General features: G+C 31.7%; 2 protein-coding genes across 4 annotated transcripts; one reads left to right on the top strand and one right to left on the bottom strand.

The window, feature by feature from the left end:
• Positions 1–2955: 2955 nt before the first annotated feature.
• LOC122608407 lies at positions 2956–5799 on the top strand. 2 transcript variants are annotated; one of them, XM_043781509.1, is made up of 7 exons: positions 2956–3146; positions 3269–3324; positions 3441–3564; positions 3663–3769; positions 4064–4133; positions 4239–4337; positions 4601–5799. In XM_043781509.1, the coding sequence occupies exons 1-6, from the start codon at positions 3065–3067 to the stop codon at positions 4316–4318; spliced, it is 519 nt and encodes a 172-aa protein (XP_043637444.1). In that variant the 5' UTR covers positions 2956–3064; the 3' UTR covers positions 4319–4337; positions 4601–5799. The 2 variants fall into 2 exon arrangements, 1 of the variants encoding a protein (XP_043637444.1); XR_006325219.1 differs by lacking the exon at positions 4601–5799 and having other exon boundaries at positions 2959–3146; positions 3958–4133; positions 4239–4266.
• Positions 5800–7298: 1499 nt separating this feature from the next.
• LOC122607138 (WD repeat-containing protein WDS homolog) lies at positions 7299–13416 on the bottom strand. 2 transcript variants are annotated; one of them, XM_043780059.1, is made up of 5 exons: positions 13283–13416; positions 11572–12347; positions 11193–11294; positions 8589–9224; positions 7299–7721 (listed from the first exon to the last, which is right to left on the bottom strand). In XM_043780059.1, exons 2-5 carry the CDS (start codon positions 12247–12249, stop codon positions 7539–7541), a joined length of 1599 nt encoding a protein of 532 aa, XP_043635994.1. In that variant the 5' UTR covers positions 12250–12347; positions 13283–13416; the 3' UTR covers positions 7299–7538. The 2 variants fall into 2 exon arrangements, with proteins under 2 accessions (XP_043635994.1, XP_043635995.1); XM_043780060.1 differs by having other exon boundaries at positions 11596–12347; positions 13283–13413.
• Between the last annotated feature and the right edge of the window lie 6518 nt (positions 13417–19934).

The following is a 19934-nucleotide window of genomic DNA, read 5'->3' as shown; positions in this document are numbered from 1 at the left end:
AACGACACGTGTCGTAATCCTTGATCGACACGTGTCTTTTTAATTTATTTATTTTATTAAATTAGCTTTTTTAATTGTATATGGATTCAATTTCCTTATTAGATTTAGAATTAAACTCTAACTCTTGGTTTATAAATAGAATTGAGATGTTCTTGAAACGCCACGTGGTGTAATCCTTGATCGACACGTGTCTTTTAATTTATTTATTTTATTAAATTAGTTTTTTTAATTGTATATACATTCAATTTTTTTTATTAGACTTAGAATTAAACTCTAACTCTTGGCTTATAGATACAAACACATTATAATCTTTATTTGATTGGTCGATTTCTCATTAATAAAATTGTCCCTTTTTTTTCTTTCTCAATTCTTCAACTCTTATTACTTATATTATTATAATAAGTTATTAACATGAAAACTTCAATAATTTGAGTTTACGATTCGAAATCACAAGCCGTCATCCACTATGTTTACACGTCTCGATTTTGATGTGATTATAAAAATTTAATGTAAATCCAAAACTTTAACTAAATATATATTATATTTGCCACTACTGTTTATTATAACTTAGATTCGATCATCGGTTTATAGTCACGATTTATTTCATACTCATGAATAATCATGTATGATGCATATTCGAATTCCTTTATGATATAGTTTATATAACTACCGTATATCATACGGATATTAGGACTAGTTAACGTATATAAAATTAAAAGAATGCAACTTAGGTAGTAAGATTAAAAAAATAAAATGTGATTATCATCTATAATCTATTTGTGGATAATACATGTTTATAGATTTATTAATCATTTACCTAAATTATATATAAAAAAATTAATTTATTTATGAGTACCTTCCAATTATTTATTAAATTGAAATAATTTATAGTGATCATTTATTAGAGACAAATACTATAAGTTGATTAGTCTATTCATAATTTTTTTTTTCTTTTAAACGGTGACCCATGGCCAATTGTTGATGGTCATAAATATCGTGGTACACAATTATAGTGTTTATTAAATGATAAAAAAAAATCTTAATAACACATACGATTATATTTTTTTGTAACAATTGATGTGAGATATTGAAGAGAGAATTTTATATATAAAGAGAAGAGATGTAAAACATATAAGATGTAATCACCATTCTTCAACACTTACTATTATGTTATTAAGTTATGCAAATATATAAAGCACATTGCACATTGTATAAACTAACTATTGCCTTGAAACCCTATTGCTTACAAAATAACCAACCACTTATACATATTCACATTCATTTTTCTTATTTTTCTCAATCATATATACTCCATCAAATACACGTATTTTTACTCCCAACCTTTCATGTTCATTTATTTAACTTTTCTCCGTTCCAAAAAAGATATATTATTTAACTTTTCTCTAAAACAACAAATAATAAAATACATGGTGCATTAAATAGCAATACGATATTGAAGAAACTATATGAGTATATGACATCATTGTATATTTGTATTGCACGTATATTACTTTAGTTTGTAAATATATATAATATATATATATATATTGGTTTCTTAGGAAAATGTGGTTTTAATATAACATAAAATTATTTTTCAAAACATATTATTTTTTAATAATTGTAATATCATTAAAGGGTCTCGTTATGAACAGTGACTCCCCCCACATGGCACTTATCTATTAGGTCACTCAAAGTCTACGTCCCTATTCGGATTTTGTCACAATTTTGTTTGAGTTTTTTTTCTTTTGTTTTGTTTTTTTTTTGTTATTTCACAGTTTTAATGCTTTTGTGTTCTCTTTTAGTCGTTCATCTTATACCCCACATCAGTATTTGAATTTTGCCGTATCAGATCCCGTTTGAGTTTTTTTTTTCCAGATTTTTTTGGTCAATTTTTTCCCTTTTGTTCTCTCAACTAATATATTAAAAAATTTACTCAACGTTTTGTTTTTTTTCTTTGTTTTTGATTTTTGGTTTTCTTACATAAACTAAATGTATGTATTTGATATTGCAAACTTTTTGACGCATGTTTAATTGATTTTCTCGCACAAACTATTTTGGTTTTCTTCAAGTTAAATTTTGGTTTTTTCACCTTTTTTTCTTGTCTAGATGTTCAATTAGGTTCGATGATATATCATCTCTTAATCCTACGAATTAAAAGAAATAACCATAGCTAATTAAGCACGCGACTCAATAATCAAAACCTAATGATTAATAAGGCTCTGACAGCTATTCTGTGATTAACCCATGAAAGCTATAGATAATGTCAGGTGGACCCTGTACAACGGATGACGCATGCTCATACTAATGCTCAGTATTCGTACATGTAATCCCGTACTGGGTCAGAAGTTGTTACACATTCGTCCAAACCGAATAACAACTACTTAGAGTTTAGCCAAACCGTTTGAGAATAACTTTTGGATCCTTCTTAAAAGACCTATAAAATACCATCAAAAACTTATCTTTGAAGCCTAATGAAAAACACACACAAACACCTTAAAAATACACTTTGCGTGAAGCAACTTTGGTACTTCACACTTGTTGGGAACCATTAGTAAGTCTAAACTATTCATCAATATTTTCTAATACAAGATTAATCATCCTTAATTTAAGTGTAATTTTACACTTAAACAACTATCTTAACAAAATTATTATATCCTAAAATAATTAAAGCCCGCAGAACAGGGCACAAACCTCACAAGTTGAAAACTAAAACCTCACTAGATGAAAATTTATCAGAAAATTAAATACTGGACCAAACGGCTTAACTATAAACGAAACGTGGAAAAATCAAAAAAACATTTAAAAAAAAAAGAAAAAAGTTTATTTTATTTATGGGAAATGATTAATCCTTCTGGTCTAAAAACCTAATAATGACAAAATTAGAAAAAATAATTAATATATACCATATATCAAATTCTTAATGTCTTGATGTTTTAAAAGGATTATCAGGATAATTTTTCATTATTTATATTTTTTAATTTTCAAAAACCCGTTAACCCAATGACAAACGAAATCATAGTTATAGTTGGCGCTTTCTATTTCACCTGACCAGAAGTAAACTAAAATGCAGCAAAGAAATTCCGGTAACCGCCGTCCATCAGGAACTGACGGCTCCGATTTCTCATACCGTATGGTCGTTGATAACCGTATGCCCCTTATACTCTTATTTTCTATTACTCTTTTTATTTTTAAAGCTTAAAATTTTAATCTCTTAATTTATATCTCACTATTTGTTTGTGATTATCAAAATATTAAAATTAATTAATAGGTTATACAAAAGTTGCCAAGGGCAAATCCACTCTCTCCAAAATTCTCATCATTCAGGTATAAAAATATCAACTTTTAAAATAAAACATCTTATTCATATTGATTGATTAATTTCAAATAATTGTAAAGTTAGGGTTAATTAAATTATAATTTTTTTTTTATTATAATTGCAGACAATTGTAATCTTGTTAGGACTACTTGTCACACTGTCTACACTATTAAATAACGAGCCTTTCGATACATTAACTGTTGCATTCAGCTTTGTGACTTTTGTTTCAGTCGTAATCGGAGAGTTAGGTAACAACTTTTAAGTATCTATTTTATGCACTTAAGAAATATAAGTTTATGTTTTGTTACAATGTAGACTTATTATTGTTGTTGTTGTATTGTTGAAGGTCGGAAACGTAGCAGAGCGAGCCTTTTGAAATTTTATATTGCTGCATCGTCTATAGGAGTACTCGGATCTATTTTGGCTGTTGTCCAAAGCGGTATCCAACTCAAGGCAAGCAGCTTTCTTTTCACTACGTTAATGAAATTATGGAAATACATTATTTCTATATGCTCTGGATGTTTTCATCTTTAGGTGCCAAATTCAACCCTCACATATATAAATGGGCCGGTTTGGCTTTTTTACCCAGCCTGCGCATTGTCACCTCTAAGTTCATGTGTCTTATAATACATTTCTGGCAGTTTATTAATGTCACTTTTTGAGAGGTTGATACCGAAAGCTGTCTATACTTGAGGATCAAACTTTCCATTGCCACTAATCAAGCATCATATATTGTATCTTCGTTAGAATTTTCATGATCCGGTTGTATTGAAGACAGAAAAAGTTGCTGTATTGAAGATTGCTTGTATTTCTATTGGTGAGTTCAAGTCTTCATGCCATATTATTGACATTGAAATATATAACATGCTATGTTTTTTTTTTGTCTCCCTGGCCTTAACAGCAGAGCTATATTGTGTGACAGGACTGTTTGTGCAAATCTTTTCCATTGCTACAACAACTTCTGTCATTAGGAATATGTCTCCTCCAAAAAGAGCTTCTTGACACAATAGAATCATCAATAGTACTCATCATCTCTCCCTTTCTCTGTATCTTACTAAAATATTATTCTTCTAATGGCCTCATATTTGTTCTTTCAATCTCATACACTGTAATCCTCATGAAAACTGTTTTTGAGTTATGAAAATTGATTTAACAGGTTGAATGGTATATTACTGAGTACATATGGAATTTTTTTGATTTTTGAATTGTGTAAAGTCATACTTATTTACCAGTTATAAAGAAGTTTGTTAAATGATGCTGAGATTGGTTTCTGATTTTGTCTAGGGGATATGGAGACCATGTCCTTGCCAAACAACATCTTCCACATCAGATATCTTTCATTAAAACAGTAGAAAGGACAATACAACTTGATTATGCTGTGACTTTAGATATCTTTATAACACACTTCATGATGGATATTAGAATCTACTTCACTATATTGTTCCTGTTCAATATGTACTATGTAGAGCTATAGAAAGCGGATAAGATTCGAAGTACAACTTTCTCAGTTTTTATTTTGGGCTTCAAATTAATGGAATTAAGGAATCAAAATGAGACATTATAACAGAGAGTGTGAAGGGGATTCGAGACATGACAATGTGTTCAAATCCATATTTTAACGCAATAGTAGATTGCATTTGGAACTAAGGCTAGCTTCAATTTGCCATACATATTGTTTTCCCATATCGCTAAAAGGGAACCAACATCATTTGAATCTAAGCATTATATCTCTAATTTCGTTAAATTACCCGGCTAAAGCCAAAGCATTGCTAGTTAAGTAGACGACATTTATAATCTTCTTCTCACTAGTCACCACACTTTTCATTTTATGGTCATTCTTTAATCCTTTGGAACACGTGTCTTCATCCGTTAGCATTGCATGTATCACCATCCCAGAGTCTTTGGAACCTGGCTAAATTGATTGTTTCAGCTCATACACAAGGTCACTTTACAATAGAATGCAGTTTTTCATGGGTGCAACCTCTATGGGAGCCATGCCATGCACCTGTGACAATTTTACCACTGAGGAAGAGGTGGATATGGTTGTGTCAAGAATGACGGGTAGAGCTGTTTCGGCTAGTAGCTTAGGGTTTGATTGGACTGCGCCTGCTTTAGTTGATTGTGAGTAGAAGCAGAGTGTAGGTTAGTCAAACTACACCAAGTTCTGATAAATTCTACACTTATTTTCTCGATGGCGACAATTAAATTGATGGAGGAAGTAATTAGATTTAATTTACCGAGAATGTTATAGGCTGGAGAATTGATTGAAGATGAGACTTCTATATCTTTTACAAGGTTGTGAAGAAAATTCTTTTTATTTCAAGGTCTGAAGCTAATGAGATGTAAGTTATGGAAGTTGTGCGAATGCACTTGAGATTTATAGGAAACTGAATGTAGATATGAGCGACGCTTATATTCTTTAAAACTGTCTTTGACTAGAAACAATAATTAATGAAGTTTCTTCAAGCTCCAGTCTTTATCCATGATAAGTTGTACACATGGTTACATTTTTCTCTGAAATATCTTCCAAGTAGGTTTTAATAACGTGCAATTATGCAACCTTTAGTCATCTTATATATTTTGATATGCCAATTGGATTCTCTTTGGTCAACTAGAGCTTTACCTTGGTGGTATACTTCTTATTAGTCTATTTCCAGTTTTGGCTAGCTTTTATTCTGTAAGTTCAATCAGATTCGGTTATTTGTATTCCAGAAATGTATCTAAAAAGTACTTAATCTTAGAGTTGCACTGAGTTTGTATCGTTCATATAGATACCGACTTTATGAATAGGTACAAGTTTCTAAATTTTTAACTTTCAGTGTGTGAGATATGTATCAACTTTGAGGGGGCTTCAGCTGGGTCTAGAATTGGGACAAAGATTGCAATATGTTCAAATCAGACCACTGGGGCGTAAGGTTTTCAATCGAACTACATGGTTCTCAACTCGAAGAGGTTCAGTGTATTTTTGTCACATATGCATTATTGAATCAATATCTACCGATGAATTCTATAATTAGAGGCTTTTTATTGTCTTCTAGTTTTTTTTGTAATATTCAAGCAATAATCCAAATAAATCGTCTTAGTGATGTGCTTAACAAGTTATACAGTACAGTAACTTAATGTACAAGCATGGGCCTGCAATTAAAGACGCTTCCTTCCTCCTTTTGCTTATGCACAGTAATTTGAAATGCTGATTAAATTTTCAAACTGACTTTCTGGCTAGTTTCCAACTGATGGGATACAAGTTCGTTAAGATTGTATTGTTGCATGTCTATCGACTACATTTTACAGTTTATTCAGAGTTGGAATCAAATGCCCACTGTCTTACTTTAGTGATCGGATTGTATTAACTCATGATGTTACTGTCATAGTTTTAGTTCCTAGTACATCATATGATATTTAGAATTTTCACGAGATCTATGTAAGATAGGATTTGTGAACATGATAGCTTATGATGATCATTGGTGATTCTTTAGGGCCAACTTATCAAGGGTTTTAACTTTGTAACCTATAGTGTTTGTTTATGCAAAATTTCTCCATAAATCAGACAAATTTTTTATCAAGGTGGAAATGACTCCTATGGTTATTTATATATAATCTTCCATGTCATGAAATAACAGAAAGTTCAGGTATTTCGAAGCATTTTAACCCTAAGTCTATCTTCTCCTACTGGAAAAACTACAGAACTGCCACCACAAACAATGCTGAAACTGAAGACAACTCGGATCTCTTGTCGGGTCTAATCATTGTAGCTACAATTGCTGGAGCCTCATCTTCCCTTAGTTTGCTTGACAATCAGATTTTATGACAATGTTGTAAATGTGATTAAAACATCTTATTCCGTTGTTCCTTGTTCTGAAAAAATGTAAGATTGTATAGCTTTTCCTGTTGTATGCCCAATTGCCCATCATGTTTTAGAATCAGATTGAAACACTAATATGAATTTAGATATACTTTATCACATAAAGTGCTATTATACAAGAAGACAACCTCAAAGGTTTTCTTTCATTGTTGAAAGAAAATATTTACCAATCTTACAGGATCATACATTTATTTCTTAACTATAAAACAAATAGAAAGATGCAGCAAACTAGATACTGATGTAGAACCGATTTCTTTACACTGAAGACATAAACCAGCACCAGATATCAAAATAGATGGATACACAAAATACTATGTACCAGCAAAAAACATTTAAGAAAACAAAAGACGTTTTGACTAACTATAATTTTTTGTTACATGTCTTCTCTGATTGGTTTGGGCCCCATATGCGGATGGTTTGATCATCGCTAGCTGAAGCTAGCATTTGGTGTCTCCTGGGATTCCAGCTCACACAATTAACAGTCATCAAATGGCCGGATAGGACTTCAATTGGATCAGAATTACGTCTATTCCATATATACACCTGCTACCACAAAAGAGAATGATTAATGCACATGACTGGAAAGCTTTTCGATGCGTGTTTCAGATTGGTTATTGCATAACAGTATTAGGAGAGAATTAGATACAGTTGTTTAAAGTTAGGTATCCATCAGGCAACTCCTTACCTACTTCACTAAATCTGGTTATTTTGGTCTTGAGTAATTGAATCATTTTTTCTCAACAGTTGGACGTATTCAATTCACAATACATGGGTAATGAAAAATCCAGTCAAAACCAAGAACCAAAGATTGCCATACTCTTGGCACAAGCAAAACGGTAACATAATTCATAAATAGAAAAATCAATTATGTTTCGTATGCAGTTTTAATAGATAGTTTTACCAATTTTCGTGGTGACAGCAAGATACAAACATATTTTGAAGGTGGAAATTTTGACGCAATTATATATGAATGGCCCATTTTTGATTAGTGTTCATTTGATATGGTAAAATAATATGCTTAAATAAAGAGGTTAAAATGGGTCAAACAGATGTCTCCCAAATTTAAGCTTTAAAGCATACAACCAACTAAATCGTATATTCACAGATTTGTTAGTATTGTTGTCAAAAAATAGTTTTCAAATAATAATTAATGAAAAAATATTTCATATATTTTGTTTTTCAAAAAAATGAACAATATAAGTGTTTGTTGGCCAACCCTGCCAATACTAAAAACTGACTTATTACGAATCAACCCCAAAATGATTCATTTATATAATCTGCAAAACCCCTATCTCGTCACCTGTAGTCATAATTCACAATGACAATCATGTGTGCAAGTGGTTGGTTTCACTAGATGTATCAAATAGGGATATAGAAGTTCATTTAGACATAAGTATGAATGTAGTATACCTGTGAATTCTCGCTGCCACTAGCAATAAACGTGCCATTGACCCCACCAAAGCAAGAACGTATGACATACTTGTGTTGCCTATGGCCCTTATACCTCAAGGGTTTTTCCCAAGACCCTTCAACATCCCACATATGGATCTCTTGGCTGTTTAGGTTGACAATCAAATACTTACTATCTCCAGAAACAGTAAGGGATGTGATAGGATGCTCTTCAGAGATAACCCGTTCAACATTTGTGTCCAAATTTAATATCTGGATATCCCTATCTGAGAAAATACTGATTAAATTTTCTCCATTTGGGGTAACAGCAATATCTGTCACTTTAGGCATCCTCATCCCTCTCCATGCCTTTATCTCGTTCCCTTCACAATCCCACATGCAAATGCCCTTTTTGGGGTCAGAACTGCCACACACGAGTCGGTTTGAGTCCGGGAACCAAGCACACGAACTAACAAGGAAGCCACTATCACCAAATGTGTGCTTACATGTACCTGTTTCCACATCCCAAAGCCTAAGAACTTCCGCGTTGCCACATGTCAAGAGCATTGTGTCATCTGGGCTCCATGCTACAAAAGAAACAGGATTTTGGTGGCTTCTTAATGTATGTTTCAGAGCCAACTTGGAATCTTCAAGCACCTGCACCAACACTTTCAAGAATATGGATTCAGAAAACACAAATTGCCACATGAAATCGAGAAAGCAAAACAAGTTGAGTCGACAAATGTGTGAAATGAGCATGACATATATAGATTTCCATGCATAACAAAGGCTGACCTGCCTCCAAGATGATCAATTCAGTAAAAGAGAAACAAGGTCAAGATTCAACAAAATGATAAAATTCCAGTTGATAAGAGCATATGATCTACGTCATAATTGAAAAGTCCTAAAGGCTTTGTAGGATTAAAACATACATTGGGTTGTTGGTTGTAGAAGGATCAAAAACTTCAGTAAAATTAACCATTCTACAGTGTCTGACATGTCAAACAGAACACATATGTCTCACCTGGAATGGCAGTTGGAGGCACTCAAGCCACTATGAGATTAAGTGCCCAACTCCCCTGTTGTGCATAGTTAAGAAGTTTAACTTCCCTGAAGAATTGAACAGACAAGTGAATGTTATGGATTACATTCAGTCTCCTAATGCTAGTGCATGACATAAAGACATTTATATAACAAAATCTTATGCATTCATATCTTATACCAGTATTAGATAATTTGCTTACAGTGTTATGTGCAACCGAAATGATATAATATGCTTCCAAGCTATTTTTGTGATCAAGAATTCATTAAAGACGATATGAAGTAGCAAGTGCAATTATACCTGCTTTTGGCACTCCTACCGATCAATACATATTCATTATGATGATATCCATACAAGTATTCAAAACTTATCGTTTTCCAATAAAAGTTAAAAGTTTCATTTCGTTGCCATCATGAGTTATACAATAATCTTAGTGTTTTACTTGTGAGTAAAACAGGAAGTATATGGACTCTCTTGACCCTATTTTGACCTAAACCTAATTTGCTAACAACATCATTGTTATACCAAGTGAGGCTCTTCGAGTGACTCCTTGTGATTTTGATGCATTATGTAGCAAATCATAAGTGTGTAATTATTACCTATTATGGAAAGCATAGGTGTTAGTGTTTTGCCATTATAACAGTAGCCTGTTTCGATGTAACAATAAACATTAGTGGCAGATTACAACAAAGCATCAAGCTTTTATTTTTAACATCTTTACGGGGTCTGAAGACATTTAGTAATTAGTATTACATTTTTACTAGTACACTTCTTCATTCCTAATTTGATCCACAAAACCCATGGTTTGTTAACCAGTCACCACTGGACACCTTCCCAATTCAATATAATGAAACCAGTTATAACGAATACCAGGAATAGATAATAAGTAAACATTACAGACTCTCTTAAACCTTAACAACAAACATAACATATAAGCAAATTTGTTTCGGTAAACCGGATAGTACGAAGTATTTGATATCTGCCATTCTTCATATTTTACGTATGTATCACGTAAGAACAATACAAGATTCAATCTAATGTATATACTGTGACTAGATAAATATGAAGAAAAGTGTACATAAGGAATATAATCTGCTCATTCCGGAAAGCAATTCATAATGAGCATATAAAAAACTCATTCAATTTTCCTTCCATTTATAATTAACCTATACTTAAAGGGTTTATTGCCAAGGAACCCACGTACTTTTCCATTTGTCCCTTTCAGACCACCGAGGCCCGAGCTGCTTTTCATCTGATTAGGTCAGTAAAAGATGGCTATTTGCCCCTTCTTGAGTCATTATAAGACTTATATTATTAAAAAATATATATATATGGTTTTAGATTGAGTATTTTTTTTATAACTTCATGATAAAAATGTATAATGAATATAATTGATTTTAATAGATTACACAAGACCACCTTTAGTGACATAATTGGACTGAGAAAAGTTCAACCGCCTGGAAGGCACAAATGGAAAACTACATTGGTATTCTAGGCAACAAACCCTATAATTTAAACAAACTTTAAGCTAAGCCTAAGTAGCATCTCCAGAATGTCATTTTTGACAAGGACATAATATTTACCTTCCATATAATGGCTGTACAATCACTTGATGAAGATGCTAGATAATTCCCATTGTTAGAGAATTGTACAAACCAAACTTCATTCTTGTGGTCCAACAAAATCTGCAATAAGTTCAAAGATATTACCCCGTCCATTGCTCAAATAAATAATTACCCTAAACAAGCGCTCACAAGTTCAAAAATTTACAAATGATGTTAAATTTAACTGATTTGCATCATTGCATGTACTAGAGGGGTCAGCCCGTGACCCCTGGATGCCGAAGGCTCCTTGGGGTAATCTCGTAGTTCCTACGGGGTGTTGACGGTTATACATAATCTATCATGTGGGGACCTTTTACGAAAATATATAAAAATTCTGAAGCAGGCCATGTGGACATACATGGCTTGGTAATTGAATCCACACCTGAACAGTTTCTGTAGGGATCTGATCCCTGCCACATCGATGGTCCTTATATAGTGATAATGGATCGAGAGAATTGTGGTAGATGCATGAATCAATTTGGGAACCAACGACCTTTTCAACAAGATATTCCAATCTTCTATCAGGCATGGTGATTGGTGGTGGAAGCAATTTCTCCAATTCATTGATTAAGTTACTTCTTAATTCATGAAAAACATCACCACCGTCATGAACTTTATTTAAACCCAACTCTCCAAGTGAAAACAAACTAAAAGCAAGTTTGTGCACTTTATCTCTGCCCACTTTCAATTTTGATATTTGTTTATGCAAAAGGGACAAAGCTAATGAGTCATCCCCTCGGCCCAAACACTCCAATAAGTACTGTTGCGCAACACGAAACAAAGCAGCATCTCTTTGTTCATCGGTCATTTCCTTAATCCCATAAAGGTTATTAATACAAGCCTCCCAATCAGAATCAAGGACCATTGATTCAAACAACTTGAATTCAGAAGATTTACATGAAATCCCGGACTCTAATTCCAAACAAGCTGCAGATTTATCATAGCCTAATGAGTATAAACACTGAATAAGGATCCTTACAAATTCATGCCTTTTTATTAATCCTTTTGGACCAATCATCATCCCTAGATTCTCCATGAATGAACGAGTTCTTTCTATGCTCCAAAATTCTCATATTATCCGCTTACTATTTAGCGAAACACGTAGCAACTCAACTGTCATCATAACTCTAATAACTGCAGAAAGATGAAACAAAACCGAAAAATTAAGTCTCCGACCATTAAGAAGAGGTTACCATTCTACAAGTTGCATGCTGTACATAGCTTTTATGCATGCTGAACCCAAAACTTCATATAAATGTATTAAAGCAGCAAACACACAATTATTATTTATTAATCATATATGTGTCAACTTCGTACAAACGGCTCACTTTTAGCCTTTCGCATTGTAAATCTAGTATTTCTATAAACAGTAATACAATAAACCAGCACAGTCCCCTTCTGATATAGCTTTGAAACAAAGAACAAAACACAACGTTGACTTGAGGTCCCTAATTGCTTTCATCATTCCTACTTAAATCTAAAAGTTGATACAAATTCCCACTTTTCTTACATTAAAAAAAATCCCTTTCTTTCCCAGTTAATCATCGTTGCGGATATCAATTTCCAAAATAAAAAGATTACTGCTTTGCTTTTTAAGATTCACGATTTTGCCCAAAATTTGGAATGTACATCAGTACATCACATTTACTTACACAACAACGAGAGACACAAAAAATATGATTATAAAAAACATGTTTTTCAACGGGGAAAACCGATTCTTATGACGCACAAACCAGTATTAATGCATTATTAGCGCCTTCTCTATGGTTCTACTAATGCATCAACATCCTATGTTGCATGTCCCCGACCGTTAGGCTTACTATCACAAATACATTCTGATACACATTATATATATTATATACATATATGTGTGTGCAGCTTTTGAGCTAGAAATCATGTCATATAATATGGCGTTGACCTCAAATTCCTAATAAAGTAGATAAATTCACACTAAAAATTCCTTATAAACTTGCTAATATAATTAACAGAAAAAACGAATATATATTTATTATATATATATATATATATATAGAATTGAAGATACATGAAAATTGAATAAATTGAAGTACCTCAAGGTGGATTGAAAATTGATATTCGCCATGAAGAAAATTCGAATTAATCAATTAATTAGCATAATAGCTGAATTAATTACATTAATGATTGATTAAGGAAAGAGATTTATAATAAAAAACCCTGATAAAGGCTGATAATATGTGTGTGACAAAGAGAGAGGACAGTGATGATTCAGATCGGTGTAATATTGAGTCGCGAGAGAGAGAGAGATATTTTTGGTTTAGAGTGGTTTGAAATTATTTATTTTTATTTATATATTTATTATTGTTTGGATAATGCTGCTCGACAAAGATATGTTACAAATAATAATACTATAAAATTTTGGACCCCGCTTTGCAGGGTTTCAATTCCATTGTTAAAATGGTTTGTTATTTTAGTATATATGTCGTGAATTTTCGACCGCTTAATTAAAAATAATTTTGTCTTTAATATATTTGTTTAAAAATATACAAGAAACCAAAACGTAACCCGTAGTAGAAACCCGAACGGGATGTGATATGAAAAAATATTAATATATTAATTCAAAATTCAAGCGGATGCGATATATCAAAATGCAAGTAGTAGTACGGGGTATATCACAATAAGGTTGAATGACAAATAAAAAGTGTGAAAAAAACAAAAGAAGTAACTCGTAATAAAAAATCCGAAAAAGAAAAACAAAGATAAAAATATATATATAAAAAAAAGACGTGACAAGATCCAAACAGGATGCAATGTAGCAAAATCCAAACTATAAGAAACGTGCGATGTGTCATTTTATAACCGATGTCACGTGTCAAGTTTTAATAAGCATGGTTACTATTGATAACCATGCCAAAAAAAAAAAAACGAAAGAAAAAACTTCAAACGAGATCCGTAATGTCAGAATCTAAATAGTGAGGCGAGGTATATGATGAACCAATAAAAGAAGATCATATAAGCAAAAGAAAAAAGGTATAAAAAAAACAAGAAAAACTGAAAGATAAATAACCTTAACGAAAATAGAAATAACAAAGGAAAAATAAAATATTGAGTAAAAGTTTCTAATATATTAATTGAGAACACAAAAGCCAAAAAACTATGATGAAAACCAAGAAAAAACCCCAAACGGGATCCAAAATGGCAAAATCTAAATAGTGATATGGGGTATACGATGAACCAATAGAAAGAAAACACAAAGACAAAAAAACTATGTAATAAACCAACAAAAACCGAAAGAAAAATAACCTTAACGGGATCTAATATAGTAAAATCCGAAAAAATGCGGGGTATAGGTGAACCAATAGAAAGAAAACACAAAAGCAAAAAAAACTATGTAAGAAACCAAGAAAAACCGAAAGAAAAATAACCTTAACAAAATCCGATATGGCAAAATCCAGGACAAAACACGGGGTACATGTGGACCAATAGAACAACGCCACGTGGCACGTGACACTGTTCATTGAGCTCACCTTTAATGAAATTACAATACCTTTATAAATAAATTAGATTAAACTCGTTCATTGGACGCAATATCATAGTAATAAATAGAAAAAATAGAAGTAGATAATAACTCATAAACTAACACTTGACTTTAATGAATTATCTAAAAAAATTATAGAAAGATAAAAATATATATATATCTAATTTCATATTATACATATAGCTAGTTGTTGTATATAAATTCACAAGAATTTGTTTTAACATTCACAATAAGCTAAATAATCTAATTCCTAATGAATATAAAATAATAGGTTTTGCAAGAATCCTTGTACATTAACTCGTTACAAATAATCAAAAAATTCTCATCATAATTGAGGTATTTGAAACATGTAGTTACAACATTAATCGAAAAATAATCTTTAGTTGAAAGGGAAATAAATAAAAGATAATAAAATTAACGTTTACATAGTTTTTTATGAAAGATGCTCGAGTAGCTCGTCTAAAGAATTTAAAGCTCATCTAAAACATATCAAATCGTTTAGTAGGTCGAGCCACTTTTTAAAGATCAAATTAGAAATCATTTACAAAACATTTGCAAGGATGTAAATGATAATAACCCAACTAACTATGTCATGTTAAAAAATGTCAAATGTTCAATAACAACCGATTTATATTTATGGTACAATAAACATTGAATGTGAACTATGAGATAACTTTACTCTCTTTTTCCTTATAGAGAAAGACGTAGATTTAAAATATGGATAATTGAAGTTTTGCTATTAACCATGAAATCAACATCAGGTCAAACATAAAAATTTAAAGACATTGATATGGATATAATAATAATAATAATAATAATAATAATAATAATAATAATAATAATAATTTGCAAATTAGTTTATAGATTATAATTTAAATTAATAAATAATACCTAAGTTATTAAAAATAGGGATACCTTTTAAAATTTAATCATTTAAATGATATACACTGCAATAGCTGTTTTAATGATAACTTATAATTTGTTACCTAAAACTTATTGATACAGATATTTAAGTTTGACTAACTAAATTTGACTAATTATTTAAAATTAAATATGATGACGTGGTTATACAAATAGCATTAAAAAAAAAAACAAAAAAATATGACTTCTAATCAAAAATCCTAAGTGTAAAACTCTTATAAATGTCACCTAGGAAAAAAATATCCTCTCTTATCTATATAAAGAGATGTGTAACAAAAAATACACGTATTAACAATATAAGTGGATATTCAATTGAAGTGAAATTGTGAAAATAGCTTAAATATGAATGCATTTTAATTGAAATAAAAGAAGAGCATTCTTCAACATTCGCATGGTTACATTTCAACATTTGATGAGAGGGAGTGCTATTTCTTTTATATAATAGTATAGATAAGGCCTTTCAAAATCTTGTACTATTTCCATGCAGTCACATTAGTTTTTTTCGTCTAATAATTTCTTTCTCATTCACTATCAATTGATCACATCTCTTTCTTATATCTTCCTCACTTTTATTTTATTTTTATTTTATACAATAAAAACAAAAAATATGTATATAATAATTATAATTTTATAAAATACTGTAATAACTATAATTATTATAAATACAATAAAAAACTATTAGAGCTACATCACTATTAAAAAAATAAAATGAAATATAGATGAAAGCTAATAAAAAAAAGTGTATATATATACACACACACAAACAGTCGATTGGTCCCCACACGCTTCTCCCTCTACTCGTTTTCACTCATCGTTGGGTCGATGAGAATCGACGAAGAGCCTTGCGATGAGCTCGCTGCATCCTCGTCCTTATCGATGAGGTTGTCGAAGAGCCTCACGATGAGGCGTTGGGAAAGGCCTAAGCTCAACATTTAGATACATTTTTTATTTTTCTCATAGGGTTCGATTAACTAGAGTGATAAGCACGTAAATTTTTATCTTAATTATCTGTATCGACTCATAGTTTATATCTCATAGTTTAGAGTATGTGTGCGGCTTTATAATTGTTTTGTAAATGTGTCATCTGATTTCGAATACTGCTGACTACTAAAAATGAAAAAAAAACCAACACTATAATAATTATATAAATGTGAAGTTGTTTACATCATTTCGCAATCAAATCAATCAAAAATACATAAGGTGCATAATCGTTCTATCGATGAGTAAAAATTCGGATTAGTTTAGCTAGTTAATAAAAACTATAACCAATGAATTTTTTTTTGCAAAACACTAAACAATAAATCCTGCGACACTAAATTTATTTATTTTTCTTTTCTTTTTCTTTCTAATTCCTGTGTCCAACACACCCTCAACAATCCAATAACACAAAGATTAATTAGTTCTGATTCCATGACGTTTTGCCTCATCTTTGTATGGATTATCTTTTTCCTAATAATCTAATTTCTCTCGCTAAAAACACACATCATAGTTATCTATATTACCTATTAAAACAAAAAAATAGACCCTGTTGAAAGTTAAAAGGGGCGAAATGTCCATTATACCCTCGTTCTTTTTCTAAAATCTTTCATTACCCATCCAAGTTAGGGATGGGGATTTCCCCTTTGTTCTCTCCTTTGCAGAATCTCCTTCGCTACCCTAATCCGATCAATCAAGATCAACGGTCGTTGGTTACCATCACCACCGGTGGTGGTGGCCTGAATCAACGGTATGAAGAACGAAAAATATGACTTGAACCGATGAGATGAATCAAACCTAATTTATTCTTCAATATATTTGTCCAATTGTTCTTCAATATATTTTCCCCAATTTATTTTAAGGGCAGGGAAATAACGAATAATTCATAAAGGGAAGTGATATTATACCACCTAAATTGATTAATTTACCACAACCATGCATTAACTGAATGTACAGTGTGCTGTAATACTTGTACAGTGTTGTTAATGAATCAATTTCGGTGGTACGAATATCATTTCTCATTCATAAAAGACGAACTCACAACAATATATATACTCGTATATTCTTTCTTTTGTGTTAATTTATTTGGGGTGTGTTAATTTTTTTTATGTTAGATTTGGTTTAATCTAAACGCCGGCCATCACCAAACGTCTTGCACAAAAGAGTTATCATTTGGAGTTTCTAATAGTATTGGTTCATTTCTGGATTAATCTTATATATGGCCTGTTTTCATTTTAGTTAAGTTTTACCAACTTATCCATTAGGACCCGCTGCCTTTCTAGATAAGATTTAGCATTTTAGTATTTTACCCATTACATGTTTGTCCTTTCGAAAAATTACTGGAGTTTTGTTCGCTCCAAATTGATGGTTTGGCATGTGTAAGTATTTATTTGTAACTGAGTTCTTGTTTTGGTTCATTAGCTCAGAAGCTGGAAATTGAGCTTGATGGATGGCTTAGGGAATGTGGACCAACCAAGTCTCCTCGTATGCATTTGGTAACATTGATCCAACATGTTCGTGTAGTTTTACAAATGAAAGAAGTCAATAATAAGATTATAGCCTTCATTATTATTCATTAAAGTCAAATAATATCTTATGGTCATATAGTTGATAAGAATATATACTGAAGATGCGTTTATTATAGAGGGGCATTTCAACCCAATATGTGAAAACTGGAAAGGGCTTCATTTTAATTGACAACGGCCCGAATTGTCAGATGGTTAATACTGCAAAACTAGATAAAAAGGAAACTGGTGAAACAGTTTAAAAGGCATCAAATCTTGTAAATTGCACTTTTAAAAGAATTGGCCAATTATTCTTTACCAATTATTTCTATAATCTTGATATTCTTCTGACAGTTGCAAAAGTAGCATTGCTCTAAGGCCGATCCTTATACTGCGTTTTGGTGGTGTCTGACGCGCGGCGGCTCCACGCCGCTAGTAGCACGGCGGCATCCAAGGCCGCGTTCGTCTCCTTCCTTCCACTTTTAGCCGCGCGGCGTTGAGGCTTGGTGGGGCCGTTTGTACCGTTGCTTCATTAAAAAAAAAAAATTTTTTTTTTCCAAGTTTAATTTTCAAAAACCAACGGCTCCTATGCCTTTTTTAAAATTTTTTTTTTTTTTCTATTTATACCCCTTCCACATTACCATTTCAAATACACAACTTCATATCCCTTCCAAACCATTTTATCTTTATCAAACCATACCATAAAACATTTTTCACAAACCATTCCATTAACAATGTCTAGAAGTGTGTGGACTCAATCTGAAATAAAGAACGGAAATAAAGAAAAACGTACAACACAACATTAAAACAGCCTACTTATTTCTTTTGGGCATAAACTGCTCTGGCCATGTTGATGGACTCATCCAGGGTCATGACTGCACAGGCAATTTCTTATTATTGTAGTATATTTTATTTTTAAGTAATGTAATGTGTTTTAATTATAATAAAATGTGTTTTAATTATAAATATTTGTAAAAAAAAAAAGAAATAATAAATAGTGAATGAATAGTGAAGAAGTGGGTAGTATAAGGAGGGGGGTGTTCTTGGGGTGTTCTTGAAGAGAGAAAACTGATGAATAGTGGAAGAAGTGGGTAAGAAGTGGGGAAGAAGCAGCTCCTATAAGGAGAAGCCTAATAATACTCATTAAGGGCCATGTAGCTGTGAGCATTATTAAAATTGAGATAATATGAGGAACATTAATTTTTGGTTCTCTTCGTTGTTACTTATAGCATTAAGATATATGTTTCATTTGCACTTTTAACTTTTTGATGTTGATCTAATGCGAAATGATATCAAGGTATATGACTACATGCCTTCGCAACCCGAAATCATTGACATAATGAAAGCCATTCGGAATGATTGGTTGATCGAGCTAGCAATCCGCCGCTTTCGTCCACTCAGCCATCTCTCCCAATTGAAAAAGATAATTACAAGTTCAAGTTCACTGATGAAGCTTTGTACCTTTCTATTAAGTATTAACATAGTTGATTTTGTGGAAAACACTTCAATTCAAGACTCGATATGGATTTTGTAATAGTCAATCTGATAGACGATCAGAATACCCATGAAAGCTTGCAATTTTCTTTCTAAGATGTACATCGGATTATTTTGTGATGTTAATTGTATCCGCTGCAACATGCAGGTACCGTGCTAGTTTGATTGAATAAAAATGGTAAATGATTGTGGTGATGATCTTTAGTGAGTATGTGTTACATCAAATTACACTATCACCCTTCAACTTTAATCATTTTGATAACTTTTACTCAATCCATACTAATAGTATTTATCAAATTCTTTTTTTTTTAT

Source organism: Erigeron canadensis, chromosome 7, assembly GCF_010389155.1.
Source record: "Erigeron canadensis isolate Cc75 chromosome 7, C_canadensis_v1, whole genome shotgun sequence".
NCBI lineage: Eukaryota > Viridiplantae > Streptophyta > Magnoliopsida > Asterales > Asteraceae > Erigeron > Erigeron canadensis.
This window is presented reverse-complemented; position numbering and strand designations above follow the sequence as displayed.